Here is a 27157-nt window from a genome sequence, read left to right on the forward strand (position 1 = left end):
GGTGTCAGTAACTCAGTGGTGATTCTCTTTTGCTATGTTTTCTGAAGCACAGACAAAAGCACTGGATCAGAACGTTGTTCACTGTTTTCCATATTAAGGATTTTTAAATGGAAAGAAACAAGGAACACACAAAGTGATTCCCTAACATGAAATGGGAAGTTGCCCCCACTATCAGGTCAAATGACAACACCAAATTTTTAGAACCCCTGTAAGCAAGAGAGGTGAGGCCGGCTGCCAGAAGTATGGCTGATTGTCAGGCTGCCTGCACAAATCTCCCCACGCTGCCTTCCTGCAGGAGCTGTGGGACAGCACAGCGTGTCCCTGCTGTCCTGTCCCCTGCCCAGCACAGCCAGGGCTGGGCTAGGCAGCCCTCACCCCCATTCTTCACCTCTCGCTGCCTCCTGGAGATAGGTGGCTACACAACAGTGAAGGCAAAACATTTCTCCAGTGTTGCAGAGAAAGTAAGGTATTTTACAAGGCTTAAATATAGGTTTCCATAGTCACCGTGCGTGTCCCTGTGAGAATGATTGTTTTTGCCAACTGGTCACTCCAGTCTGGGAACTGCTGAACAAACAATGGGAATGTAATCAACTGGAAGCAGGTCCAGTGAGCAACACCATAATATTATTCTATTTTTATATATTTTCCCAGCTATAAAAAAAATAAAAAATAAAAAATCTTGGCCAGCTTTTCAATAACCTGCTTTTCAACAAAGTGTTGTAAGACACCTAATTTTATGAGAAAACCTCCAACCTTCTGCTGCATCAGGACTAATTTGACTGTTAATATTTTATGGAAAGAAATCTTTAGAACATATTTTATATCACTTTTCAAGCCTTTTCATACCCATACCACAGAAAAATTGTTAGGATCTTGTTCTTTCCTCCAACTGTGGTACAGAAAATGCTCTAATTTCTCAAAAACATAATCACACACACACACACACGCATAAAGACAATTAGAATGTTCTTTTTTTTTTTTTTTTTTACAAATACAGAACATTGCTTTTTCATTGCAATGCAGAGCACTGTACATAATGTACAGAGCAATAACTCTACTGTAATACAGATATACATATACAACACAATACTAAAAAACAAAACAAACAAACAAAAAAGTTATTTGGAATAAAAATAATTCATTAGGGCCCAGTTCTTTCATAGTACATTTACTGCTAACTTGATAAATATCTCTGACCACTAGATTTTACCCCAAACATTCAATTTTTGTGACTACTTAAAGGTTGGAACAATATCTAGAAATGTGTATGCGTGATACAGAGACACATTCCAAAAATAAAATACAAAAGAAAATAAAAAATAAAAATAAGTAAAGATAGAGATACATGTAGATGAGATAGAGATAGAGGTAGAGATAGAGATAGAGATAGAGATAGATAGAGATAGAGACAGAGATAGAGACAGAGATAGAGACAGAGATAAATTAAAATTAAAATTAAAATTAAAATTAAAATTAAAATTAAAATTAAAAAGGAAAGGAAAAGAAAAAGGGAAAGGAAAATAAGAGAAAAAAATAAAGGGAGAGAGATGGAGAAACAGAGTAGAACATAAAGAATCATACTGTCTGTTTTGTGAACCTCAATCATTTCCTCTTGAAAATGAAATATCCTGAGGTCAGCTCTGCTCTTATCATACAGAAAATAAATAAATAAATAAATAAATAAATAGAAAGTGCTAGACTTATCCAGAAAGGATTATCTTCAATATTTTCATTTACAAATATAATTGCATGACAGCAGTTAGTTTTCAAGCACCAAACTCCACAGCCTGAACCTCATGCCTGTGCTCCACAGGGCAGCACCACCAGAGGGCTGTAGACACCAGGGACTGTTCAGGACTGGTCGGGTGCTGCGAGGTGAATGCAGGAGCACTGCATTTGTTCACCTGGTACCAAAAATATTAGATGTATGTCACTGTATTAATACTAAAAGATGCTGAAGTTATCCAAAGGGCTGAATTTCCACAGCATTTCCACAAGAACTGCACTGCCAGCTACAAAAGCAAATATCACAATTTGCACCTGTGTGCATAAAGGATTTTTAGTTGGTTACTCCAGTACAACTTAACTAGTTGTCTTTTTCTGAGAAAATTTGCTATGCAGTGAAGGTACCCTCATTAGTCATGATTTCGTATAAAGAATAAAGTTACTAGGAAGATATCTGGTAAACAAATCTGCTTCTAGTGAAGAAAATGACAGCATTCCTCCAAACTTCAGGAAAGCAAAAATTGGGGTAGTAATATATCACTAATGGGAAAAGAAGAAACTATGGGCTGGATTTTAGGCTCAGTTTTGCCATAAACTTACCTTCAGGAAGCCATTAACCTGTGTTGCTGTGCCTTTGTTTTTTCATCTTCATAGGAACACAAAGAAATTTACTGAATTCATAGGACTGCATCAAAGAAAACATATTGTCATCTGAAAAATAGATAGAAACTTTTCCAATCAAGCACCATTAAACCATCCATCTTGTTTAATCTTCATTTCCTCTTTATCAATCCAGTTAATCTGTTTGCTAATTCAGTAGTTTCTAAGAACTCTTCAAATATTTATTTTGGTCTGCTTACAAGTTGCCCAGGAAAACAAGTACAGCACTATTTTTAAGTATGTCCCCTTTACAGAAAATGGAATGTGATTATTTATTCCCATATAATGAATGCGGCACAGTTACTCATCATTTTTTTTAACAAGTGAAGAATGTACAATTTTCTAGTCTCTTGTTGAAAATACACTCTGGAAATGGATATTACATTATCCACAATCATAAGTATACAAACATCTTGGAAAATCACACATAGAAAATGTTACACAGAGGAGATTCAACACATGCAAAAATATGCTAACAATTTTCCTTAAGTCTCGGTATTTTAAATACTGCAATGCTTTACCATATACAGACATAACAAAATCACTTTGGTATGTAGGCAGATCATGCTTAAATTGAATTTCCACAGAACAGACAAATGTTACAAATATATTAGTTGAGGATAATATTGATTATAGTTCTGGCAGTGTTCTGCAGAAACCTACACTCTTCACTGTAAAAGAGTATGATAAATCAAGTTGTCAAACTACATACTTCAGAAGCAATCAATGTTGGGGCAAAACTTTGTTTTTGGCATAACTTGGTGTTATAGCCAAATGTCATTTAATATTATATTACATAGCGTAAAGAGGAAACTCAGAGCTTTCTTTATCCAGAGTAAAGTGGTACAATATTAAGCATCTCTCCTCTCCTCAGAAGTGTGCATTAGTACCTGATCAACTACAGAAAACACGATGCCAAAACCTCAGGTCCTCTTCATTTGAGTTTAGTTTCAGGAGGTTCTTGCTTGTCAATAAATAACTTGCTTTAGTTCAAACTACTAGGATTTCTTAAGTATTCCAAAAATATCTGTCTAGGTGAGTCTAGCTCAAACTGCAGTGGTAATCTGCGTCAGTCCTAGATCATTGGATTCTTCTCTCTCTTGAGGACAGTAAGACGACATTTCCACGACTAGTCATACAGGTTTGTTTGTCCCATCTGTTTCCCGCATATAAGCTGGGTCTTGCACAGTGTTTCTGACTCTGCTCGTGCTCTGCCTGTCCATCCTCATCTTAAGGGGGAAGCAGAAGTCCTTGAAACATCTCTTGAAATTTTCATCCAAAAAAGCATACAGGATTGGATTGAGGCTGCTGTTGGTGTAACCCAAAGCAATACAGAAATAATAGCTGGATATAGCAGCAGTACTGTGGGACACATCCCCTAATGCTTCAACCAGCACAAAAATATGAATAGGAGTCCAACAGATAATAAAAACTGCCACAACTACGAGAACCAACCTGGTAATGCGGCGCAGGTTTCGATCTTTCTCTCGAGACCCTGACAGAAGCCGTACACTTTTAAGGCGCAGGATCATCAGAGTATAGCAAACAATTATAATGAGGACTGGAATAACAAATGCAAAGACAAAGACACAGATTTTCATGAAGATGTCCCACCACACGTAATCTCTGTCTGGAAATTGCAAGGAGCATTCAGTGCTCGTGGTATCTAGAAATGAAATAAACAAGAAGAAAATTGCTTTATTATTAGATATTCTAAGCAATATAATTATCATAGCATAAGCTAGAAAAAGTGATTATCATGTAATGTGATACTAATAAATAGAGTTAGCATTAAATCACTCCAAGGAAAGCTTTCATTTACCACTGAAACTGGTTTTATGCAGCTGTCTCTAGAAATTACTTGGAGAGATATGGGCTTTTAAAATGCATAACATTGTATAAACTTTGCTTCCCACAGGAGGAGCTAAAAATGCAGAGGCACAAAAATAAAAATTTATAAAATGAGTTGAGCAATTTTTTCCATTTGAATCTCACTGAGATTTAAAGCCAGAAAGAGTACCAGGTTTAATGGAGTAGAAAACTCATAATTATTATCAAACTATATATGCTTTTGTCTGTGGGAGGAGCAGATTTTTGGTATCATGAATGGTGGGAGCTGAATGAGATTTCGACCGTAGGAAGGTTTTGCCAATATATGACAATTGTGTAATAATCTTTTCCCATGTGTCTCCTTCAATGCAAATGGAGTACATATAAATGCTTGCATTCTGAAAAAAAAAAAAAAAAAAAAAAAGTAAAAAAAAAAATCCTGGCAACAGTTTCTTCAGCTTCTTTTCAGTTACATAGAAGCAAATAAAATATGTACGTGTGCAGAGTCAAATGGAGGCTGCTCTTTTTGCAGATAGCATCACTGACTGCAGTATCCAAGCCACTAACACCATCCCACTCCCTTTCTCCTTTCCCATGGCAGAATTCAAAACCACAGGCTCTCTCACATTGTTGTAGACCCCAGTATTCCATCTGATAGGAGGCTGCTAAGGCATGAAATATGAGGTTTCATTTACTGACCTCATTGCAGCCTTCTAACATAAAAACCACATGGAGAAACAAGAAATTAGATAAATGGCAAAGCAGGACAAGGGATAAATTTACAACTACTATCAGCAGTTAAACTGCACTGAAGACAAGTCAAGGTAACCCAGGGATTTTTCACTCTGAATTGTAGCTTAGAGTTTATCCTCTCAAGCACTGCATTATTCTAGTGTTTGGTGGTATGTTTTATCTATTTATTTTCATTTTCCCTACTGAATTCTTCATTTCTCTACAAATTATTATGTATTGGCTTTTATTGAATCAGAGCTAAAGGTGGAAAGCTTCAATACACTGTTGTACAGTCAGGGGAAAAAAAATCCATCACACCATACTTGCTTGTTATTAAAATGCTTCACAAATCAAGCTGATATTGTAGCTGATATTATTTTGAAAAACGTTCCCAGAGTCTGGGGTGGGGAAAGTTATCCTAGAATAACAGAATCATTAAGGTTGGAAAAGAGCTCCAAGACCACCTGGTCCAACCATCCCCCTGTCCAACACCTGTCACCCACTAACCCCTGTCCCTAAGCACCATGTCCAACCTTTCCTTAAACACCCCCAGGTACAGTGATGCCACCACCTCCCTTGGCAACCCGTTCCAATGCCTGACCATTCTTTCTGAGAAGAAATGTCTCCTAATTTCCAACTTAAACCTCCCCTGGTGCAACGTGAGGCTATTCCCTCTAGTCCTATCACTAGTTATCTGTGAAAAGAGTCCAATCCCCAAATTATAGTATCATATAGGCATTTCCATGGTTAGATATCAGAAAACTGTTACTGGGTGATAATGAACATTACTACATTCAAATAAAAGGCTGAAATTGAAACTAAATATTTTGAGTTTTTATTTTAAAGGATATAATGACTAATGGATGTTTCTGAAAGCTGAAAAGTGAAAAAAGTCTCCATCTTTCAAGCCTGATGGAAAATGTAAGATGACAGCACAAGCATTATCTCATAAGGTTGCAACTTTCACTCAGCACTTCTAAATCCTTTGTGATTATATTTTAATATATAAGCAGTTTACTTTTACTTAATTTTATTATAGAAATATCAATAATTATCTTCAAGAAAACTTTCACATTGATTATTTACTTTTATTTGTAGTAGATCATGGCCTAGCAACAGCAGCAATAATACACAAGTAATAATACACAATATAATGTAGCAGCAATAATACACAAGTACGATGTCTAGACTAGTAAAGCCAGATGTGTAGTTTGGGACAAACGAGAGCTATGATTAGGGATGACTGCTCTAGACCACATCCAGCTACCTACTAATAACCCCTCCCTCTTCAGTTCTATTGATATAATTTAATGTATTTATCAAAATCATTAGATTAGAAAAAGCTCCTGGTGTTTAAAATGTTTGTGCCAGCCAAATCATCTTGAGAAAGCCACAGGAACACATATATACAGTTTTGCAGCCATTCCTGAGAAGACGGGAGCTACTGAACTGATGGAGTCATACTGGAAGCCCAAAACCTTCAGCTGCAGCTGGAAGAGCAAGACCAGCCACAGCCCCATCATCATCCCTCAGTAAAAAATTCAGAGTCCAGGCAGCACTTCCAGTGACAGAAAAGGAAAAACCAGAAATGACTTAGAAATTTTCCAACAGAAAATTAGAATTGTTAATTCACCAAAATTATTTCCCTAATCCATCCTGATCAAAATCATCTGAAAGAAAAACAGGAAAAAAAAATAAAAAATGTTTTACTTTCAGAGTATTCAAATAGATCATTCTGTTATACCTTTTCAGAGTGAATTCTCTTTTATTATAATTTTACCTTTAAAGATACTTTTAAGATGTAGTTTATTAAGTTAAAAATATTAAAGTAATTGTATATGATAAATATAAACAACTGTCATAATATTAAGATAATATAGTGTTAATTCAGTGTTTGTATTAAATGGAATGTATATAAATATACAATATAGTCATAAATATTCTCAGAAGATAAAAAAGATAGTATCAGCATAGTTAACTCTTTTTTTTTTCTTTCTGATGCATAAAAAAAGACAAAAGTGGATTTAGCTTACAAAAAGATCAATACTTTATATGTGTATCCCAACATATACTACTGAAAGTCAGTATTGCTAATTTTCAATATTGTAAAATAAAATAATAAGATAAAAATAAAATCTTTATTAAAGAAATTGAGTGGTTATGGCTGGAGGGAACCTCTGGAGGCTATCTGGTCCAACCCCCTGCTCAGGCAGGGCCACCCAGAGCAGGCTGCGCAGGATCATGTCCAGGTGGCTTTTGGATATCTCCAAGGAAACTGCACAGCCTCTCTGGTCAACCTGTGACAGTGCTCTGTCACCCACACAAAGCAGGGAGCCTCCTGTGTGCCAGTTTGTGTCCATTGCCTCTTGTCCTGGCACTGGGCACCACTGAACAGAGTCTGGCTCCTTCTTTGCATTCTTCTTTCAGATCTATGACCATTAAATATGGTCACACTTGCTATGCTTTCCATAAATTGGTAAATAACAATGGTACTTCAAAATCCCAAATTATCAAATACAAATTTATGGCTCTTTTAGATCTCACAGCAATGTACTTTATACGTAAAATCTTATCCTAAATTCATTAATATTGAATATTATCATAAGAATATATAAATTATATATGAAATTAAAAACATGAGCACAATGAAAGAGTTGGAATATGGAATCCTTTTCTTTTTCACAGTTAACAACAAGGATCAATAAATATCGTTGTCAAAGGTACAAAATATCATACTAATTTTTAGGAACATTGAGAGAGAATAACATCCAATTTGTACTTCACGCTTGTTGCCTGAAAATGTGCAGAACTAAATTTAGTGTCACAAAATGAGCACTTAAGATGTTCATACTGTCATACTGGCTTTTTCCACTCTGGAAGCCATCTATTCCGAATAGATCGATATATGTAAAGGAAAATGCTGCACTTCAAAAGGTATTTTAGTGTAAATATATATTAAAATGTTTGATAAAATACCACTTAAGATTCATTTTAATCCTGATGCGGGAAGTCTATTTCTGTTAAGTAGTGTTGTGGTTTAACCCGGCCGGCAGCTAAACACCACACAGCCGTTTGCTCTCCCTCCCCCCTCCCTCTCTCGGTTAGGGGAGAGAAATGGGAAAGTGAAGCCTGTGAGCTTAGATAAGACAGTTTATTAAGACAGGAAAATAATAAGAACAACAATACTAATAACAATAATGATGATAATAGTACTACTAATAATAATGTGTACAAAACAAGTGATGCACAATGCAATTGCTCACCACCCACTGACGCCCAGCCTAACCCCGAGCAGACAGCCCCCCTCCCCCGGCGAGCCACCCCTATATATTGTTTAGCATGTCAGATGGTATGGAATACCCCTTTGGCCAGTTTGGGTCAGCTGTCCTGGCTCTGTCCCCTCCCAGCTCTTGCTGCACCCCCAGCCTGCCCGCTGGCAGGACAGAGCAAGAAGCTGAAAAGTCCGTGGCTTAGTGTAAGCACTGCTCTGCAACAATTAAAACATCAGCATGTTATCAGCACTCTTCTCATCCTAAGCCAAGTAGCACCTTACCAGCTACTAGGAGGAAAATTAACTCTGTCCTAACTGAAACCAGGGCAGGTAACTTAGTAATACCTCACCTACAGGCATCCGTATTCCTCTCTATTCAATTGGAGCCTTCATAATATTTCTGGGAATACTAATAGTACCTCTGGTTTCTTTATTTTTTAATTATTCTTCAGCAATAAAGGCTCCATCAAGGCCAGAGAGGGAAAATTTACACAGACGTAAGATTTATTCTGTAGGGAAAATGCATCTGGAAGGACATCCCTGGGAGCAATCCTGCACTGTGAGAATGAAAGGGACTAACTGTGTGTGGGCTTGGAACTTTAAATACAGTCACTTTCCTTTTGATATTCAGTTGTTGTTTAAATCTGAACCCAACAGAGGCCCCAGGGCATATAAACAGCAACTATTGTCATCAACATAATATAGAGTTTCAGTACTGAGCTCCAGCTGCCAGGCAAAGGGAAGATCTTTGTGTTTTTTCCCCTTCACCATTTATCAGTGCAATTCATGAACACACCAGACAAGATAATTGGCAGTAAATGCTCAAGAGACACCTTAGATCAGACAAGCAGGGATGAATGGTAGGGGCTGACAAGCATTTGCTAATAATTCCTAATCTTATTTGGCCCAGCTGAGGTGTGTATTACTAGTCACTGCTTCAGGAGGAAGGAAAAAAAAAAAAAAAAAAAAAGAACTCTGCCTGCCATGCAACGTGAAAAAGACATTTAATCATTTCTGGCCACAGAGCAGCCCTTTGAACTCAGTGTGATGCTTACAGTGAATGACAAGAACATTCTGCTAGTTAAGAACACTCCTAACAAAACACCTGGTTGAGCCAATGTCTCATAGCCTTCAAGATTTCATCTGCAGTTAGACAATCATTATTCCCACCTGGAGATGCTTGGAAGTGACTTTTTCCTCAGCCACACATTATTTCATAGAGCCTGTCCAAACTTTACTGGAGAGAAGAGTTACAGCACTGCAGACCAGGACACTTGATCTCCCAAAAGGCTGATGAAGAGTTCTCAGAGCATCTCTCCTCTCACCTACCCAGCATAAGACCAGGAGTAAAACCAGTATCTATACATCTTCAGTAAAATCAATCAGCCTTTGAGCAGCTGAACACCATTGTTTTGTTTGCATTGATCTATGCCAAGAGTTTAACACACACCATTTATTTTCTCTGCCAGATAAAACTGTGTCCTTATGTAAAGTTTACCAGTTCTCTTGGGAGGAGTGAAACCTTTCTACTAGAAAAGGTTGCTAATTCAGGAACTTATTTATCATTCTTCAGAAGATCATTTACATCGCAAACAACACTACCACCAAATAAATATGTATGCCCTGTGTTTCATAGGTCATCTGTGTCAGGATGGCCTCAACATCAGGACATCATTAGAGGTTTCAAGCCTTTTGAATATACAGAAGTGCTCCTGCACTACTGTCATGCTTGTGGGTATGAAGCGCACAATCTCCCTTTTCCCTGACAAGGAGGATTTCAAAATAAGATTAACTCCCAAGCAGGCCAGCTTTGGTAATGAGTCACCAGTTATAGGGGTGAAATCTGCAGTCCATAAATCCATAATCCGTATGGATTATAAATTTCAAGTAGGGCCTTGCACAATCTCTGCACACAGATTCATTGACCTCATGTTCTTGTAGTTGCTTCCATTATGCTCTGTATTCCCAATTTCTCTGTTGAAGCTTATTCCTAGCCTTTCCAAGTCTCCATATACACCCCCTTTCCTTTTCTTTTTAAACAAGAACTTCTGACATTGTCATTTTCACAGGATTTAGCTTACTTTTCTCTCTCCAGCTACTGATATTTTTTTTATTTTTTTTCCATACCTTCAAGTTCTGTGAAATGGCTCTTGATAATAAGTTCCCAAGTCTTAATACTAATGATGGTTTTAATATTAACACTAATGAGAAACAATCTACTTTCTGCTCTTGGAACTTCATCAGAACTACTCTCACAACACTTACAAAAAGCACCTTCAGCCCACATTTCAAGTTGGCAAGGGCATCTGAGCTTAAATTATTTATACATCATACAGTAATGTTCCACAATATATTTCAAAATGTCTAAATGAAATTTAGACATACTTTTGGAACCAAGGAATGTGGGTGATCTTCTGTGTGTAAAGGGTACACAAATTACAGAAGTAGGAACAAAGCAGGTTTAGACGATATTCCAAGCTACATTTTATGTCATTTGAGAAACAAGAAGACTCAGTTCTTTCAGAATGCTCACACTCACCTTCCCTGACTTTGGTACCTCCAAGAACTATTGCAGATATACCAACAGATGAGGACAACAGCCAGATACAGATATTGATGATCTTCGCCTTGAGTGGAGTACGGAAGTCCAGAGCTTTCACAGGGTGACACACAGCGATGTATCGATCAACACTCATCATGGTCAGTGTGAATATGCTGGTAAACATGTTATAGTAGTCGATCGAAATAACTATTTTACACAGTACATCCCCAAATGGCCAAGAGTTCATCAGGTACTCTGTGCTTTGGAAAGGCATAGTTGTGGTAACTAGGGCATCTGCCATAGCCAAATTGAAAATGTAGATGTTGGTTGCTGTCTTCATCTTTGTATACCTGAAGGACAAAAAATAGAAAAAGTTACGTGATTGTATCAGCACATTCAAAAATGTAATATCTTCTCAGTCATCCTTTGCCATAGTCATTTTTCTCTATCATTTTTTAGCGTGACAGAAGTGCACACATTTAGGACCCTTGGAATTACAGTAAATACTTTTCACTCCATCCTTCAGTACCTGCATTAATCAGTTACAACTATTCACCACAAGTGAAAACAGACATATGAATAAATGTAATCTAATTATCCAAATGCTGGTTTCAATTCTATCTGCTCAGATCCATCTATAAGCAATTTCCCTTCTTCACTTCTATATTTTCAATCTCTCTTTTATCATCTGCTTCTCCTAGTCCCCTCTTTCATGACTGCCAACATAAAAGATGATGACTGAACAGTAGGATAACATTAGAGGAAGAAAAAAATCAGCAATGTTTTCTCTGCATCCTTTAATTTCACCAATACAAAACACTTGTTTTGTCATTGTGGTAGGAACCTTAACCCACACAGAGGAATAGGATCCCAGACAGCACCCTGCTTTGTTCTGCACAATGACAGTCTAATGTGGGGGGCCCTGGCTGTGTTACAGGGTGTGGAGGACTGCTGCCAGCTCTGCTACAGACACAGAGCAGGAAGGACAGCCTCTCTCGTTTCCGTTATTACCATACAGATATGCTTAACTCTCCTTTCTGAGATTCCTACCCCCTAAAACAAATAGTTATTTCTGGTCATTGCTGTTAATTTATTATGAGATTCAATGACAGAGTTTCTCAAAACTCAAAACTGTTTCACACATATATTTTGAATGGGTCCCCAAACTAAAAGGTGTACACGCAACACACACAGAAACACATCGAGCTAGATTGTGCCAAGTATCATTAACGAATTTGCAGTGGAATATAAGATTCTATCAGTTCAGCTAATGAACATATTGGGCAATGTGTCTATTTATCTTTTAAACTTTGACATGTGAAAACAAATTTAATTTGGGAAAAAAAAAGTCTTGAGCAGAGTTCAAAAGTGCTGACAAATATGCCTAGCAAGTAAATTAAATATTAATTAAAATATAGACAGGAATGTCATTTAATGACCTACATGAAGCATGAAAAACAGCTTCCGTTTTTATACTTCACTCTAATTAGAACTCAGTGAGAAAATGAATCCAAATACTGGTTCAAAGTAAGGAAATGAGAACTGCAAGGGGTGCAATGAGAACTGAAGGTAAAAACCCTTCTCATTTAGATGCCAACAAGCTGTACCTGCTGTCTGAAATGACTGTAAAGAATCCTGGTATTTGCTTCCCAAGGGAGGGTTGCCTGCTGCCCAGCGAACAATTCTAATCCAGGTTTACATATTGAGCAAAACTATAGGCAATGAAGCACTAGGAATAGCTGCCAAATGAAGCATCTTTACAGCAATGGTGTGATCCCTATGGTCTAGTCTCCCTCTGCCCTGGTTTGAGCTTCTACAAGATAAAAGAATAAAGGTGTGGAAGAACCCACCAGTCAAAGCTGGGCTTCCCTACACTTTCCAGAGCAGCATCCTCAATAGTGCCTCCAGCAGAGGAGGCAGTCTATCCTGTAGGTCACATTACAGCCCCTAAGAGACTGTGGAAACAAATATAAGGTGCATTATCAGACTGGGAATTTTCCTCCTGGGAGGGGGAGGTAGGAAAAAAAATAAAAAAAGCAACTCTGAATGATGCATCTCAATTGTAAGACTGAAGTAAAACTCACTAAGCACTCAACAATTCTGTGCTAATATGTATACATGTATATGTATATTTGGAAAGGTTATCTTGAAGCACTACAAAAATAAGTGAAAGAAGGGGAGAAGTTCTTTCTGTGAGTAACTTAAAGACCTCAAAACATTTAGTTTATCAAAAGAACACCAAGAGGTGACTTGATTACAGTTTCTGAAGTCCTCCACAGAGAGAAAATAACAGGTACTGAAGAGCTCTTTTAGACTGGAAAGAAAAGCATAACAAGGAGACATACATAAGAGTCACAGCCAGACAAACTCAGCTTAGAAACAATGATAGATTTTTCCTAACAACTAAGGTGATTATTACTGGGAACAAATTACACAGGAAAGGAGTAATTTTTCCATCTTTTATGTCTCCAGATCAATGTCTGATGCTTTGCAAGTAGCTGTGCTTCAGTTAAGCACAAGCTACTAGACTCAATACAGGATTATTTAAATGAAATGCAATGGCCTGTGATAAGCAGAGGTGAAATTACTAATAACTCTTCTGAATCACTGCTTCTGTAAATCTTTAAAAAATCCCATTGGATTTGGATAGGGAAAGTTTGCTTTCACATACAGAAGAATTTGTCTGATCTTTTTCCTTTAAAGAAAATCAGAACATTTTCATAAAAAATAACTATTAGCCTTAAAAAAATCAAATATCTGAAAGCCTTTCTATCTCACATTTCTTGTTCCTTGCTGCCTGAATTCAACTTTTGTTGTGCATGTGACACCATGACACAATTTAATTACATGTCAATGTATACTATATTTTGTCAATGTGTACTATATTTTCCCATTACCTCTTTCCCCCACCACTAGCCTTCAAAGCAGTAGCAAACCCTCTGTAAAACAGAACTTATCTTTTACATAATTTCAAAACTCAAAGTTTTTAATCTGCAACATGAAACATGTTCTCTGTATACACAGTGTGTATTAATGATATTATAAATGTAAAGTGAGCAATATTGATATTTTGGACTACACAACATATGCATGAATAAGTAAAATAATTTTCCTCAGTCCAACAAGAAGGATGTCTTGTCATGTACAGGTTATAAGAAATACGTAGTCATCCAAGCATCAGCATTTAGACAACCTTCAGTGTAAGCAAATCAAAGTTGTATATGCGACTGAAAATATATTTAAAAATATACATATATTTTTAAGTGCCATTCTACCTATAAAGCTCTGAAAAAGGCTTTGGATCATTTTCCTTATGTAAGCACATACCAACGCTGTCTTTGATAGTTTTACCTGCTGTGTGCCTCATGCCTCCCCACAACTCACCAGCCAGGCAGTCTCATGAATAGCTGGCCTTGCCCAAATCCCCCTGAGTTCACAGACCACAGGCAGGTGCCTCTTTGCACTGTTCACTCTCAGCCAGAACAGGCACCTACATGTATATTATACATTCTTCCCCTTTGTACATGCTCGGTAGAGCATGAGACTTTTAATCTTAGGGTCGTGGGTTTGAGCCCCATGCTGGGCACCCCCATGCTGGGCACACAATTGTTCACCAACCTCTGCTCAGGGATAGTCTGGGCATCAGTCAGCGGGCAGTGAGCAATTGCATTGTACACCACTTGTTTTATACACATTATTAGTAGTAGATTAGTATTAGTACTATCATCATTATTTTTTTTTTTCCTTTCTTTTCTATCCCAATAAATTCTCTTTATCTCAACCCACAAGCTTTCACTTTTTTCTGATTCTCTCCCCCATCCCACTAATGGTGGAGCGGGGGACGCGAGCAATGGGCTATGTGGTGCTTAGCTGCCAGATGGGTTAAACCACAACACTCTTTTTCTGCCAGACTGGGAACAAGAAGGAAGGAGGCTAATAAATACTGCTCCAATAAATACTTTATTACATTTAGGCAATTAATTCACCCAGACACTGCAGAGCAATGATGGGTACCTAACTAAAGGATAAGTGGTTCACTGGTCAACCTCAGCAATGCTAAGTCTAAACACTTTTTACTGTTGTAACCTTAAATCTCATTGACATCATATTTTATTTTATTTTATTTTATTTTATTTTATTTTATTTTATTTTATTTTATTTTATTTTATTTTATTTTATTTTATTTTATTTTATTTTATTTTTACATTTATGCAATGTAAAGAACTTGTAAAGAACTCCACATAAATGAGGTGTTGGCCTTTACAGCTGTCAGGCAATATGGATTAAATCATAGCATAATTCATAAGTTTATAAATTCAGAACAGCTCGTGAGAATCCAGACTCAATCATCCAAACTCCTTTTGAATTTTTGGAATTAAACATTTAAAAATTATTAAATGCTTAGATGCCTCTGAAGATATGTACTTGCAGGCTTAATCAAAGTTCAGTTAAAGTAATGGAGTGAGAGCTGTTGCTGTCTGACACTTTGAAGTGGACCCTGATAGAGTCTTGACTCTAACACAAGATGAGCAATTTGATCACTTTTCTACAACTCATTTCTATTGCACTAAAATATGGGAGGCAACATTTTGGAAGGTTTGAGCATCTCTCCCTACACTTTTCATTCGGACAAATCAGCACTTGAAGAAGGCAAAAATAGTAATGGAGTAAGGGAATCCTGCCTTCCTTTACAAAACTAAAACTATTGATCAAATAGTTGAATGTTATTTAAGGAAAAGTACTGCTATCTGCTTAAATTAGTCTATCAGAGTACAAAAGATTAATACTAATGTTACATAGGAATGGAAAGTCTCACTGCTAAATCAGCTGCTAGCATCTTTTTTCAAGGAGCAGAAAATACTACAATGACTTAAATTAGTTGATGGATTTTGCAACTACCTGTCTCAAGCCTCTGTAGGCTTTAAATACCTGGAAGATTTATGAAAATCCTACAGAAAAACAATCAAGATAAACAGAAAACTATAATTTGGATGTGTTTTTTTTTTTTTGGATGAATATATGGTAATGTTTTTTTAAGAAGCAAAATTAAAATAATGTGTTATATATCACAAGTAAAATTCTCAAAGCAATCACATCTTAACCTAAGTACACTTTCCAAAAGTGGAAAGTTCTCTGAGACTGACTTTGGACTGACCTTCATAAAATTTCTGCCATCACGCACTCAAATCATCGTTACTGTACTTTTCCTTATGGAGCAGAATTTTCTTTGCACATATTTTTAAGACACTAAATAGGATAAAAATCACACCTCTAACCCAAGCTTATCAATGAAATTGGGGTGATTGAAGAAGGAAGCATGCTAGTAAGAAGTTGGTGTGCTTTCAGAAATAAATAAATAAATAAAATTCATTAGTAAACCTGCTAGCAGAGCCCCTTAAAGGTATTATCTCAAGAAGAACAGAGGAGTGTGGTTCTACAGTACAGCATAACACTAGTAAAGCTAATAAAATCTGAGAAGGTAGCTCTGGTCAAATATTTGTCATGTACCTGAAATAGGCTAAAATGTTCCCTGCAGTGTGAAATGAGGGGTGGGGAGAGAAGCAAGTCTAACAAATATACTACAACAATGTTCTACAGTAGCAGAGTGAAAGTACAAAAGCATGAAATACAAGTTATAACAAACGTATTTTTGGCAGATACCTGAGCCAGCAAATGTAAATGAAAGCTAAAGCACATCTAAAAGCAAATTGCAAAAACACCTATCACCAGGATGCAGGCTCTGTTCCACTTGGCTCCTCTGAATGATGTATATGGAGATCAAGCAGCTGAAAAGCTTATTCATGAAAGCTCTAAATCTCAAGGCTATATTCAGGGCACACTCAATGTCATTCTCAGTCAGAACAAGGAAAAAATAATAATAAAAAAATAAAAGAGGAGTATGCATTCCAAACACATCAGTTCAAAAGGATGGCTCAGCTATCTTTTGTATCTTCAAGCTCAATGTAAATGTTTATGATAATATGAAGCTAAGGTTGAGGTCAAAAGAAGAATGCAAAAAAAAAAAAAAAATCTGTTGTTTCCATGTTCACATTGGGTTATATGTTATTATTACATTTTAAATGACAGACAGAATTAAGCAGTGGACAGGACCTTAGAAAACCATTGAGTCTGCCACTTTAAGCAAAAGCAAACACTGTTACTGCACACAGTTAAATTTTGTTTGTCTGCAACAACGAATTAGTTAGGAGCCTATGAAAATTGTATATGTTGCCTTTAAAACAGTATCCTAAAGTGGAATTCTATTTACTCATAAACACTTGCAGGTACCTATTTTTAAGTGGCTTAAATAATACATGATCTTGGCTTTTATGCTTCCCTCAGGGAGCTCAATCTACCAGAATGTCAGAAGATATCACCAAAGTCCTGACAATTTACCACTACAATTACTCTTATGAACTAGCCATAGGCTGAGCCAGAATGAGATCTTAGATGTAGAAACATTCCTTCCTGAGCTTCTGAATTGGGGAAGATAAGGTTCAAGTTTACATATAACCTAGTAAAAAGGAATAAATAAATAAATAATAAAATTAAATAAAGACTCCTTAACTAGGATGAACTGTTCTTCTTCCTTCTGCGATAAGGATTCTTAATATTTTTGTGTGAGTTCAAAAGCATCTTTTTTGAAGAAATTATGTTAGAAACACCAATACTGTGAAATTTGTTCTTCTATGGTTTTGCTAGGAGAGCTCAGAGAGACCTTGAGGGCACTGTGATTTACCATGTCTTATATTGAAATAAAGGGAATGCAGAATTTTACAAAAGTGGTACTTTATCTAAAATCCGTATATCTCATATTACCATTAGGGAGCCTACACAACTAATGTAGTCTATGTACTTGATTTTTTTGACATCTAACGGAAGAATCCAGTCCTTGTCAAGCAACTGACTCTGTTGAGAAACTTGATGCTGCTGCAAATGCTTCCTGGTAATCTGTCACATTACAGAGAGATCCCAGGGTGTTACACGGCCCATCCTAACCCTTCTCACTTGCCACATGCACATTAGCCCTGTGAGCTGAGTCTCTGTCTCCAATAACATTCACTTTTCTCATACCTCGTACCTCTTGAAAGCCTATTTTCTTCTTGAAGGACATCATGAGCCCCCTTAACAGAACAAAATGCTTCCTATCTTCTTGTGGGAGTGGGAAGAGAATTTTCTATGCAGTGGAATAGTGATTGACTGGCAGAAAGAACAGATCTCATTGCTCAGGGGTACAGGGATAGTAGCTCCCTCAGAAGGTTTTTCAGGGTGTTGCTTTCCTGCTACATAGGTAGCATATATATGCAGAACTTGGCAGAAGCAGCCAAATGCTATTGAACGTTTGTTCTCATCTAGGTGTTTCTCCAGGAGAGAAATAAGGAAAGAATTCAGAAAATTCTCACAGAGAGGTCCTGTGGACTGGGTATCACTCTTATTCTGAGAACAAGACACCTGGCCTCCATTTTGCCATAGGGATGAATAATAACTGCCACTGCTGGGAGTGTTTTATAGGACAACTGCACACTTCGGTTGTGTTGGGACCTGAAACTCAGGTCAGCACTCCTGTAATGGAATTGAATAGGAGACAAGGGACCTCCCTCTGTAACAAGTACAGGATTATGTTGTAAGGTAATGAATGGATACACTAACAGTGAGCCAGCTCAGGGAAAATTCATAAGTCCCTCTTAGGAGACAGCCCAGAGGTTCTCTCTAGACTCTACCCATTCATCTGTTTTCCTCACTTGCCTCAGAGAAGCCCCCAGCACAGACCAACTGAGCACTCACTTTTCCAAAAGAGATGAGGTAAGCAAAATGCAGGAAACATTAAGACATAGTCAACTGTAAAGCACAACTGATAGCTTCCTTGTTAAAAATGTTTTTCTTCTCCAATGCACTTTAACAAACCAGTCACTTTGAAAGCCATGTCAAAGAGTAGGCTGCAAAGCTGTTCATTGGCTAGCAGAATGGTAAAATAAAATTTCTGACTGTGAATAGTAATTGAACACATTGAATAGCTTGTCTGAACTAATCCTACCATGCAGATTCCCATCACTACTCAAGGATGACTATGTTCCACTGTGGGTAGACTATGAGCAACACAGCAGGCAGTGAATTTAGGTAAATAGTCAGTCAGGAGATATAATGTTTTCTGTCTTCCATATGCTAAGTAGCTAGGTTTGGCAACCCTAGGTGTTCACTCACAGTGCACTGCAGAACAGCACCAACTTTGTAATAGAGAAGAGCAGCCAGCCAGAGCACTGTGCGTTGCATAGGTGCAGTGGTCTGAGGAACAGAGAAAACAGAAAGGTTCTGCATGCGTTCTTGCCATGGATTAATGAAAACTCATGTGATGAAGAAAACCATGTTAGGCTCTAACATTCATGCAGAAAGGAAAGAGCTTTTATTTTAAACAATGTCTTGAAACTGCAAATAGCAAACTGTCTAGAACTAATTTTCACTTCTCTAGGGATTAAAAGCTGAATCTAATGAGATCTTAACCCTCTGGCTTCAGGATAAGTAAATATTTCAAAGATAATACACAGTCTAGCAGGCAAACTTCCCAATAGGATCATAAAAATGATGTGCACCTTTATATATTCTTTGTTTATATATTTTTTATATTTTGTGGAATGCCAGCATGGGTCAGACACACCTCTTTCCATGTCCTCATTCCATCCGTACTCACCCCTTCCCCAAAGCTAATTCAGTTTGTGCACTCATGCCTACTTGTACACAAAATAACATTCATATTGGCATTTCCTTATGCCTCTCAAACTCCTCCGAAGAGAAAACCAATAAACAAAGCACAAAGACTGACTTGAGGAGTACATACAGGGTCCACACTTTGAGTTATTTGATTATTACAGATGGGAGAACCAAGAGACATGAAGCAGGGTTCCTAGAAGTAGAATTTATAATGATTTTTGTGGTTACTTTTCCTTTGGAAAGTACCTGAATTTGAAATTCTCCTTGGGAACTCACCTGTTTCAAAGCATTTCAGGTAAGGGACCAATAAATCACAGTTCGAAGAGAGGGTGAAAGTAGGTAGCCAGTAAGATTATCCCCCATTACCCTTAGCACATCCTGGGCCAAAGTCACCACATTAAGCATTTCCTGACTCAACACCCTTACAGCAAATTCAAAATCTTCCATTGTGAAAAACTACATGAAGGGTCCCCACTCTTCCCTCTCTCTATCCCCCTCATTGCTTCCCTGCTGCGCTTTCTCCCCACGTGCTGGCCAGGAGTGTGGTCCTCCCCATCCATCTCCCAGCTGAGGACTGATGATCTGTCTCAAGACTTCTGCATTGCTAGTGGTATGCCTGGAAAGTTCTTGTAAGTTTCCACTTTCTGCCAGTTCAAAAGGGCTCCCCATAATTTGTCTTGCTTCCAGCCATTAATTCCAGTTATGCCTTTCACTGAAATAGATGACTACCTGGCTGCTGGCCCAGCGGAAGTGTCTGGATGGATACCAGATTACTTTCCAGAAGCCAAACAGATTACTCACTATAAGCTATTGCCTCTCTCTAATACTCTCTCCAATAAATATTCCTTCTAACTCTTTCCTGTGCTCTCTCCAGTTTTTCAGTATCAGATCTTCTTATCATAGTATGTTATCAGAAAATCATCTTGAGTTTCTTATCTGCTTATAAATCCCAGGTCTTACTGTGTAGCAGGATATTAAATATGTTAAAAAACATTTAGATTTTGTTTAAATGAGATGTGCTTGACAAACTACCAATATTTTTATATATATATATAAACCTGTTCTTCTTCCTGCTCTACCTTGTTCTTTGTGCCATCTGTAAAAGCTGTCAGTAGCGACCAGTTGTCAAAGTCTTGTTGGTAAATAGTGCCATGTCAGGCCAAGTTCAGCAGAACCCACCAAAAGTACCTCCACTCAGCAAGGTGAGGTCAGATGTTCCTTCAGGTCCTGTGATGAACTACTAACAATCCATTTGATGCCTCTGTGCTGATAATAGTAAGGTGTTATGTGTCTTACCAGGTAAAAATAGGTAAAATCCAAAAACTTCAAAAAGTATACTACAGCAAGGCCTTTACATTTAGCAGCCAATCCCATGATTTCATAAAAGAATAAAATGGCTGACTGCAAGTAATAGACAACAGGCAATTCATCTAGGTTGACCCTCCCCAGTTTCATTTTTCATTTCAAAACAATATAATTTCAAAATATAATTTAATAAATTTAGAACAATTATTTAAAGCAAATTAACATGTAATCTTTGATGTTATCAAAATCTAATATAGATCTAAACCAGTATATTAAATCATTTTTATTTTTGCATATATGTCTACTGTAATATTTTCATTATGGTTTGGAATGAATGGTGGATAAATTTAAAAACAATCTGGAAGGGAGTTGGTTTTAGATGATATTTCTTAACAGACTCTTCCTGTTACATAAGATGCCACTCAGTTCGATGAATAGCAGAACAGAAATGTATTACTAGTTACCTTTTTTCTTAAATATTAGACTGAGCAGAATACAAGCTTTCTCTTTTCCCTTAGGAATGAATATACATATCTGTGACACAGCCTCTTGTTAAAACTGTTTTTGAATGTAGAAAATTATTCAGTTCACTGGAAACCTGAAAGATAATTTTAAAAGAAATACAGGACTGCTTATTTAAGAATTTGATGTCAGCAGCTGTTCTCAGTAAATGACTTCAGTAACAATGGCGGTAAGGCACATGCAAAAAGTCAGTCTGGAGTGGGTAAGAGGCAGTCACATGGCTCCCACAGAGTTTTTACCAGAGTATGTTTACGGTTTCTGTAAGAGCCAAACCATTATTAAACTTGTAACTCAGCTTTCATTCAGAGAACTTTTCTTCCCTTCCAGCTGCAAAATGCACCATTTTGCTTAAAGTTAGCACTAACATTTGGAGAAATAAAGTCAGGAGAGGAGGAGCAGGGGAGTGGGAAAGAAAGGAAAAGTAATTTCATTTATCAACTTCAGCCAATTATTTTACTCTGAGGGTTTGAGATAGACTCTGATCATGTTAAGACACACACAGATGTGTAACTTTACACAGGTGAGGTAAGATAATTTCACGTGGTTTCTACAAAAACATTGTGTGCCTCCTCTTCTCCACAGGTGAACTGTGCTTCCCACATTGCATTTGCAATTCCCACCAGTGCAGCTAGCAACATGATTCCCTGTTTTTCTCTTACTGTCTCCCCACAAAAAACAGCAGCTGCAGGCAAGTGTTACATGCCATGTGCCCCACTGGCTGTTGACTGACAGCAGACTTCTCGGGGCTTGTACAAGGACCACACATCTGATCTTAACACAGGGAGAGCTCCTGCAAACCTTAGAGAGTGCCAAGAGTGTAGGTTGCACTGCATACATAAAGCAGAGCTACTTTCTGTGTATTAAAAATAACCTTTCTCAATGTGCCTGAGGAAACTGGGGTGCTTACATTAGCCCTGGTCTTGCCTAGGATATTTAATGATTGAGTTTTGGCTTTTAATCTAACAGTTACTGTGTGCATTTAAAGAGAATGAATACCCATACTTCCATTTTATATGAGGAAACTGAGCCACAGAGCCACAAAGTGACCTTCTCAGGTAAGAACAATGTGTTGTACCCCAAAAGTAAAACCAAGGGAAGAATACAGGTTTCCTGAAACTTGGTTTAACAGGCCATACTGCTACCACAGTACCATTCCCACACTGCCTCCAACACAGCTCTCTATGGGAGCTGGAATGATTCGTCGCCAACATGAGGAAATTAGATACCTGAACAGTGGTGAAAAACATCCTTATTACCTTATTTCAACTCTAATGTTTTTCTATCACAGGGATTTCTCAGCACATTAAAGAGATATATTTCTCTCTCTATTTTCTCCAATGCATTTTCTCTCTCTATGTCTTTAAAGTATATGAAAGAACGTATGGCTGCCTCTGTCTCGACCTATCCCTTTCCATTTATATATGGAATATATATGTCTTCCTTTTCTTGCCTTTTCAACACTTCTGTTTTCTTCCTGCTTCCACTTCTGCATTCACTGAAGCAGAACACACACTTGTTTTTCTCAGGAGGGATGCAGCATCTTCGTGCATGTTGTCTCCTCCTCCACCCACTCCCTCATCACTGTAGGTATTTGGACATCAGCTCTCCATCCTGGGAAAGAGCTAAGGTCTGGAACATAGTCCAGCCCTCCAGTAAAGGAGTTGTTACAATCACATTGGAAATATATATTTGGAGTAATTCTTTCCTCCTTTAATAAACTGTGTAATGATGTGGTTTGCTTCCTAACCAAAACTGAAAGATCCCACGGATTTATCAGATGCAGTTACTTAACTTTCAGGACATGTACACACCTTTGAAGTGTCATTCTCCGGTCACTTCTGTGGGTTTTCCCCTCAGCAGGAACATCCCCGCCACACCCAAAAGAGATTTCAGACACCCACCACTCTGCACATAGGGTGCTTGGTTGGTGACTTGTTGGTCTCCATGAGCTCCCAGCAGCACATGTGAGGACGCAGCAAAGGACATACCCTTGTGTTGGTCTTAAAGCAAGGAACAGCCCAAGGCCTGCATACTCCACAGCTTTTGGCTGAATTTGAGCCTCCTTTGGAAGGGTCTCAAGACCATTTGGAGACTCCTGAATCTACCGCAGTGTCGATACTTCAACGGTTTCATTGAAATTTTCAGAACATAAGGGGTCTTGTTTATGTCACCCAAGAGGTGACTCAGTGGACGACTGCTGTGGTTTAACCTAGCAAGCAGGTAAGCACCACAGAGACATTTGCTCACACACACACAAACACCAGTGGGATAGGGGACAGAATCAGAAAAAAAAAAAAATCTTTTGGTTGAGATAAAGGTAGTTTATTAGAACAGAAAAGAAAGAAAAATAATATCAATAATGATAATAGTACTACTATTAATACTGTGTACAACACAAGTGATGCACAATGCAATTGGTCACCACCTATTGACCAATACCCATCCCATTCCTGAGCAACTGATCCCCTACCCAAGTCTGCCACCCCTTATTAATTGTTCAGCATGACATCATATAGTAAGGAATATCCCTTTGGCAAGCTGCCCTGGCTGTGTCCCCTCCCAGCTCTTGCTGCACCCCCAGCCTGTTCACTGACAGGACAGAGCAAAGAGCTGAAAAGTCTTTGGCTTAGTGTAAGCACTGCTCTGCAACAATTAAAACATCAGTGTGCTATTAACATTATTCTCATCCTAAATCCAAAACACAGCATCATACCAGCTACTATGAGGAAAATTAACTCTATCCTAACTGAAACCAGGACAACAACAATATCAGCTGTTGTTTAAAAGAGAAAAGGGAGGAGGAGCCAGGCCTGCATTGCCTGCTGGTCCAGCCAGAGTTAGGAAGAGGAAAGCAGATCCAGGATTTGGAGACATGAGAAATGGAGAAGAGGGGATGCACAGAAACCCTCTGTTCAACTGGTCGATAAAGAATCATTTTCCCACCCTCCTTGAGATTCATGTCAGCTGAGAGAAAGTCAATGTGGGATGGCAAGGGGATATGTTCCCCCTATGCCTTGCCACCATCTTTCACAAACGTCTCACAGACCTTGGCTTTCCACACAAAAGCAAATTACTGCACTGTGCATTTTTCAATGGGTTGTGAAAACCTATCTTGAGGTGCAGTCATGCTGAGAGAGGATTTGAGGGAAAGAGAAAGGGAGATGAGAGGTCAGGACAAAAATGAAAAATACAACTCTTGCATTAATATTTGGAATATTTAAATGACCCAAATATAACGTAAATAAATTTGTAATGTAATTGTGGGAACTGGTAGAAGGAGGCAAGTCTAACTAGACTCTCACAAAAAATAATCTTAGGAGAGAAAAAGGAGAAAAAAAAAGAAATATATATGAACTAGTGTAATACATACATGTTAACTTTCAGAGCCCTGGCTACATTTGAATTTTTTTCCACTTCTCAGGCCAGTTAATCAACACTATCACTGTTAAGTGAGTGATGATTTAGAAAAACTGCCTTTGCCACTATGCATGTCAAGTATGGAGTCTCTCTTCTCGCAAATTCAAAAAGAAATGAAATATCTACTCTGAAAGAAGGATAAAAAAGCAGGAAGGGGTATCAAAATTATAGCACCACAAAGATGGAACAAACCAGTTACTCCACATTGACCACAGGCATCTTTATCTATTAGATCAACTTTTAAAAGGAATTTTACTTCCATTTTTCAAGAGTATTCATCTGGTTATAACTCACCTTTCACATAGTATATCATCATTAACTTCACTGCTTCCAGTTAACTTCCCTCTGTATCAAGTCTGAGAGAGTTATTTCACCATTCTGCAATTGCTTGACCCTTATCATGCACTCTTTACGAACAAGATCCCTTGCAATCCTTCAATTTTTCTTACTGTGCTCAAGTTGATTTTATATAAGGAATGAATACTCCACAGTATTTTTTTTTTTTTCCAGCATTCAAATAGAATGTGAAGCAGGATTCCGAGAAGTTGTATGATTTCAGCTCCCTTGGTTGCTCATTATCACTCTGCTGAGCTGCACTATCTGAGCATCTTTATAAATTGCAAATGGACAGCACAAAAAGACAGAAAAATCATTCTGTCAGCTAAAATATATGCCAACACACAAGTATTGGTGCATTTCACTAAGTGGTTTAATGTGAAAAACTACTTGATACAGATACACAGCTTTGTCCTGCTTCTGGAAAAACAATAGGAAAGGCCTCCGCATCTGCTTTGCTTTCTTCAAGGTGACAACAACTGGAGTTATACACCACTAAGCAGAGAAACAACACCCCTTGCATTTCCTTTAAGCATTTCCTTTTTTTCCCATCTTGTTAAACGAGCCACTAGGTGACAAGGTAGCAAGGTATCAGTGTCCACACGACTAGACACATAAGCCTTCCCTAGGGGACTCCTCACAGGAGAAAAAAAAATAAACTACCTTGCAGAAGTTTTCTTCTTCACTTTCCCTCGGACAAGGGCAGCTTCTCATCCCTAGAGGGCACCCGGTGAACACAGCTCCCAGATACCAAACACCTTTCCTGCAGGATTCATCACTTTTAACCAGCTGCTCCTTTCTGCCTGAATCTGCGTTTCCAGACAAACCTCAGTGACTGAAAAGGTTTGGGGTCATTCCAGCTACTTTTTCTTTTCCACTTTCTCGTATATGCACATCACCTCATATAGGCACCCCACCAACTGATAAATTTCAGGACAGCCATTTGCATCCCTTTCAAACAGCTACACCGAAGCCTCTTACCTTATGATGACAAACATGACCAGAGAGTTTCCCACCAAGCCGACCACGAAGACCACTGAGTAGACAGCGGTGATGATGATGGGGATGGCAGGGGAAATGCTGGTGTGGTTGTGCTGGGTGTCCCCGAAGGCCCCGGTGGCATTGTTGTCGTAGTCTGCCCAGCCCAGGGGCCAGCTGCTGCTGGTGCTGGGGGGGCGACAGGGCCCCGGCGAGCAGGTGGAGTCCGGCTCCTCACGGAAAATCTGTACAGGGGCATCCATAGGGGCCACGGCCCCCACGGGCAGGAGAGAGACCAGCAGGGAATGAGGCAAAAGTGCTGTCACGGCCACTGGATGTTCAGCCCTCCAAAATTTGTACCTGTTAAAAGGGAGTTCTTCTGTGGCAGGAACTGTAATTTGTCAAGCAGATATTTAAGCAAACCACATTCAGATTCAAAAAAAAAAATAAAAATAAAAAATGCAAGTTTTACAGCTCAGTGTGTAATGGGTAAGTGCTGCTCCTCCAGGTGCCCAAGGAAAGTTTTCCTCCACTTTCAGAGATTACACAGAGAAACAAATCAGATGGGAAGCAGCTCAGATCCACCCCCACACTTTAACCCTGTCTCTCCCATCCTCCATATTTAAATCAAAGAGCATCCTAATGACAGGAGCTCTTTATTCTCTGAGCTCTACTATAAGCAAGGAGAGAGAAACCCACCACATCTCTGCACATCTGCTTTGACTGCCAGCCCTGAGCTATCTTTTTCCAGATCCCCTATCTGCTTCCAGAGAAGGGACAAAATAATGACATGAATTACCTCTTTCAGTCCAGGGGAAGGAACAGAGTCCTCAGACAGATGTTCTTCACAGGAAAAAAAGCACCACCGTAGCTCCTGGAAGTACCACAGGTCTTCTCGGACTTTTGAACCTGAGGCACCTGCACCTCTGGAGATGCGTGCTGGCAGCCGAGCCAATTCCCGGGCAGGAGCAGTGGCGTGCTAGAAGCAGTTGCTGCTGTTCCAGCTCCCACCACTTCGCATTTTCCCTCCCAGGCTCTCTCTGCCTCCCTCTCCCCCTGCCAGGGCTCCGGCAGCACTCTGCTCTGATGCACGCGTTCTCCTCCGTCTCTGTCCCTGCAGCTCAGGAGCTCAC

General features: G+C 38.5%; 1 protein-coding gene across 1 annotated transcript; it reads right to left on the reverse strand.

Annotated features, from left to right (window-relative positions):
* Positions 1-2627: 2627 nt before the first annotated feature.
* On the reverse strand, positions 2628-27157 carry OPRK1 (opioid receptor kappa 1). The gene is made up of 4 exons (XM_084511872.1): positions 26824-27157; positions 26028-26384; positions 10758-11110; positions 2628-4051 (listed from the first exon to the last, which is right to left on the reverse strand). Exons 2-4 carry the CDS (start codon positions 26285-26287, stop codon positions 3519-3521), a joined length of 1146 nt encoding a protein of 381 aa, XP_084367998.1. The 5' UTR covers positions 26288-26384; positions 26824-27157; the 3' UTR covers positions 2628-3518.

The sequence above is a fragment of the Aythya ferina genome (genome assembly GCF_964211825.1).
Source record: "Aythya ferina genome assembly, chromosome: 2".
Lineage (NCBI taxonomy): Eukaryota > Metazoa > Chordata > Aves > Anseriformes > Anatidae > Aythya > Aythya ferina.

Coding starts and splice junctions, on each gene's coding strand:
- OPRK1 (XM_084511872.1), bottom strand. CDS start 26,287: ATGGATGCCCCTGTACAGATTTTCCGTGAGGAGCCGGACTCCACCTGC. Junction 11,111..26,027: donor GTCATGTTTGTCATCATAAG/GTAAGAGGCTTC, acceptor TTTGTCCTTCAG/GTATACAAAGATGAAGACAG. Junction 4,052..10,757: donor AGGTACCAAAGTCAGGGAAG/GTGAGTGTGAGC, acceptor TTTCATTTCTAG/ATACCACGAGCACTGAATGC.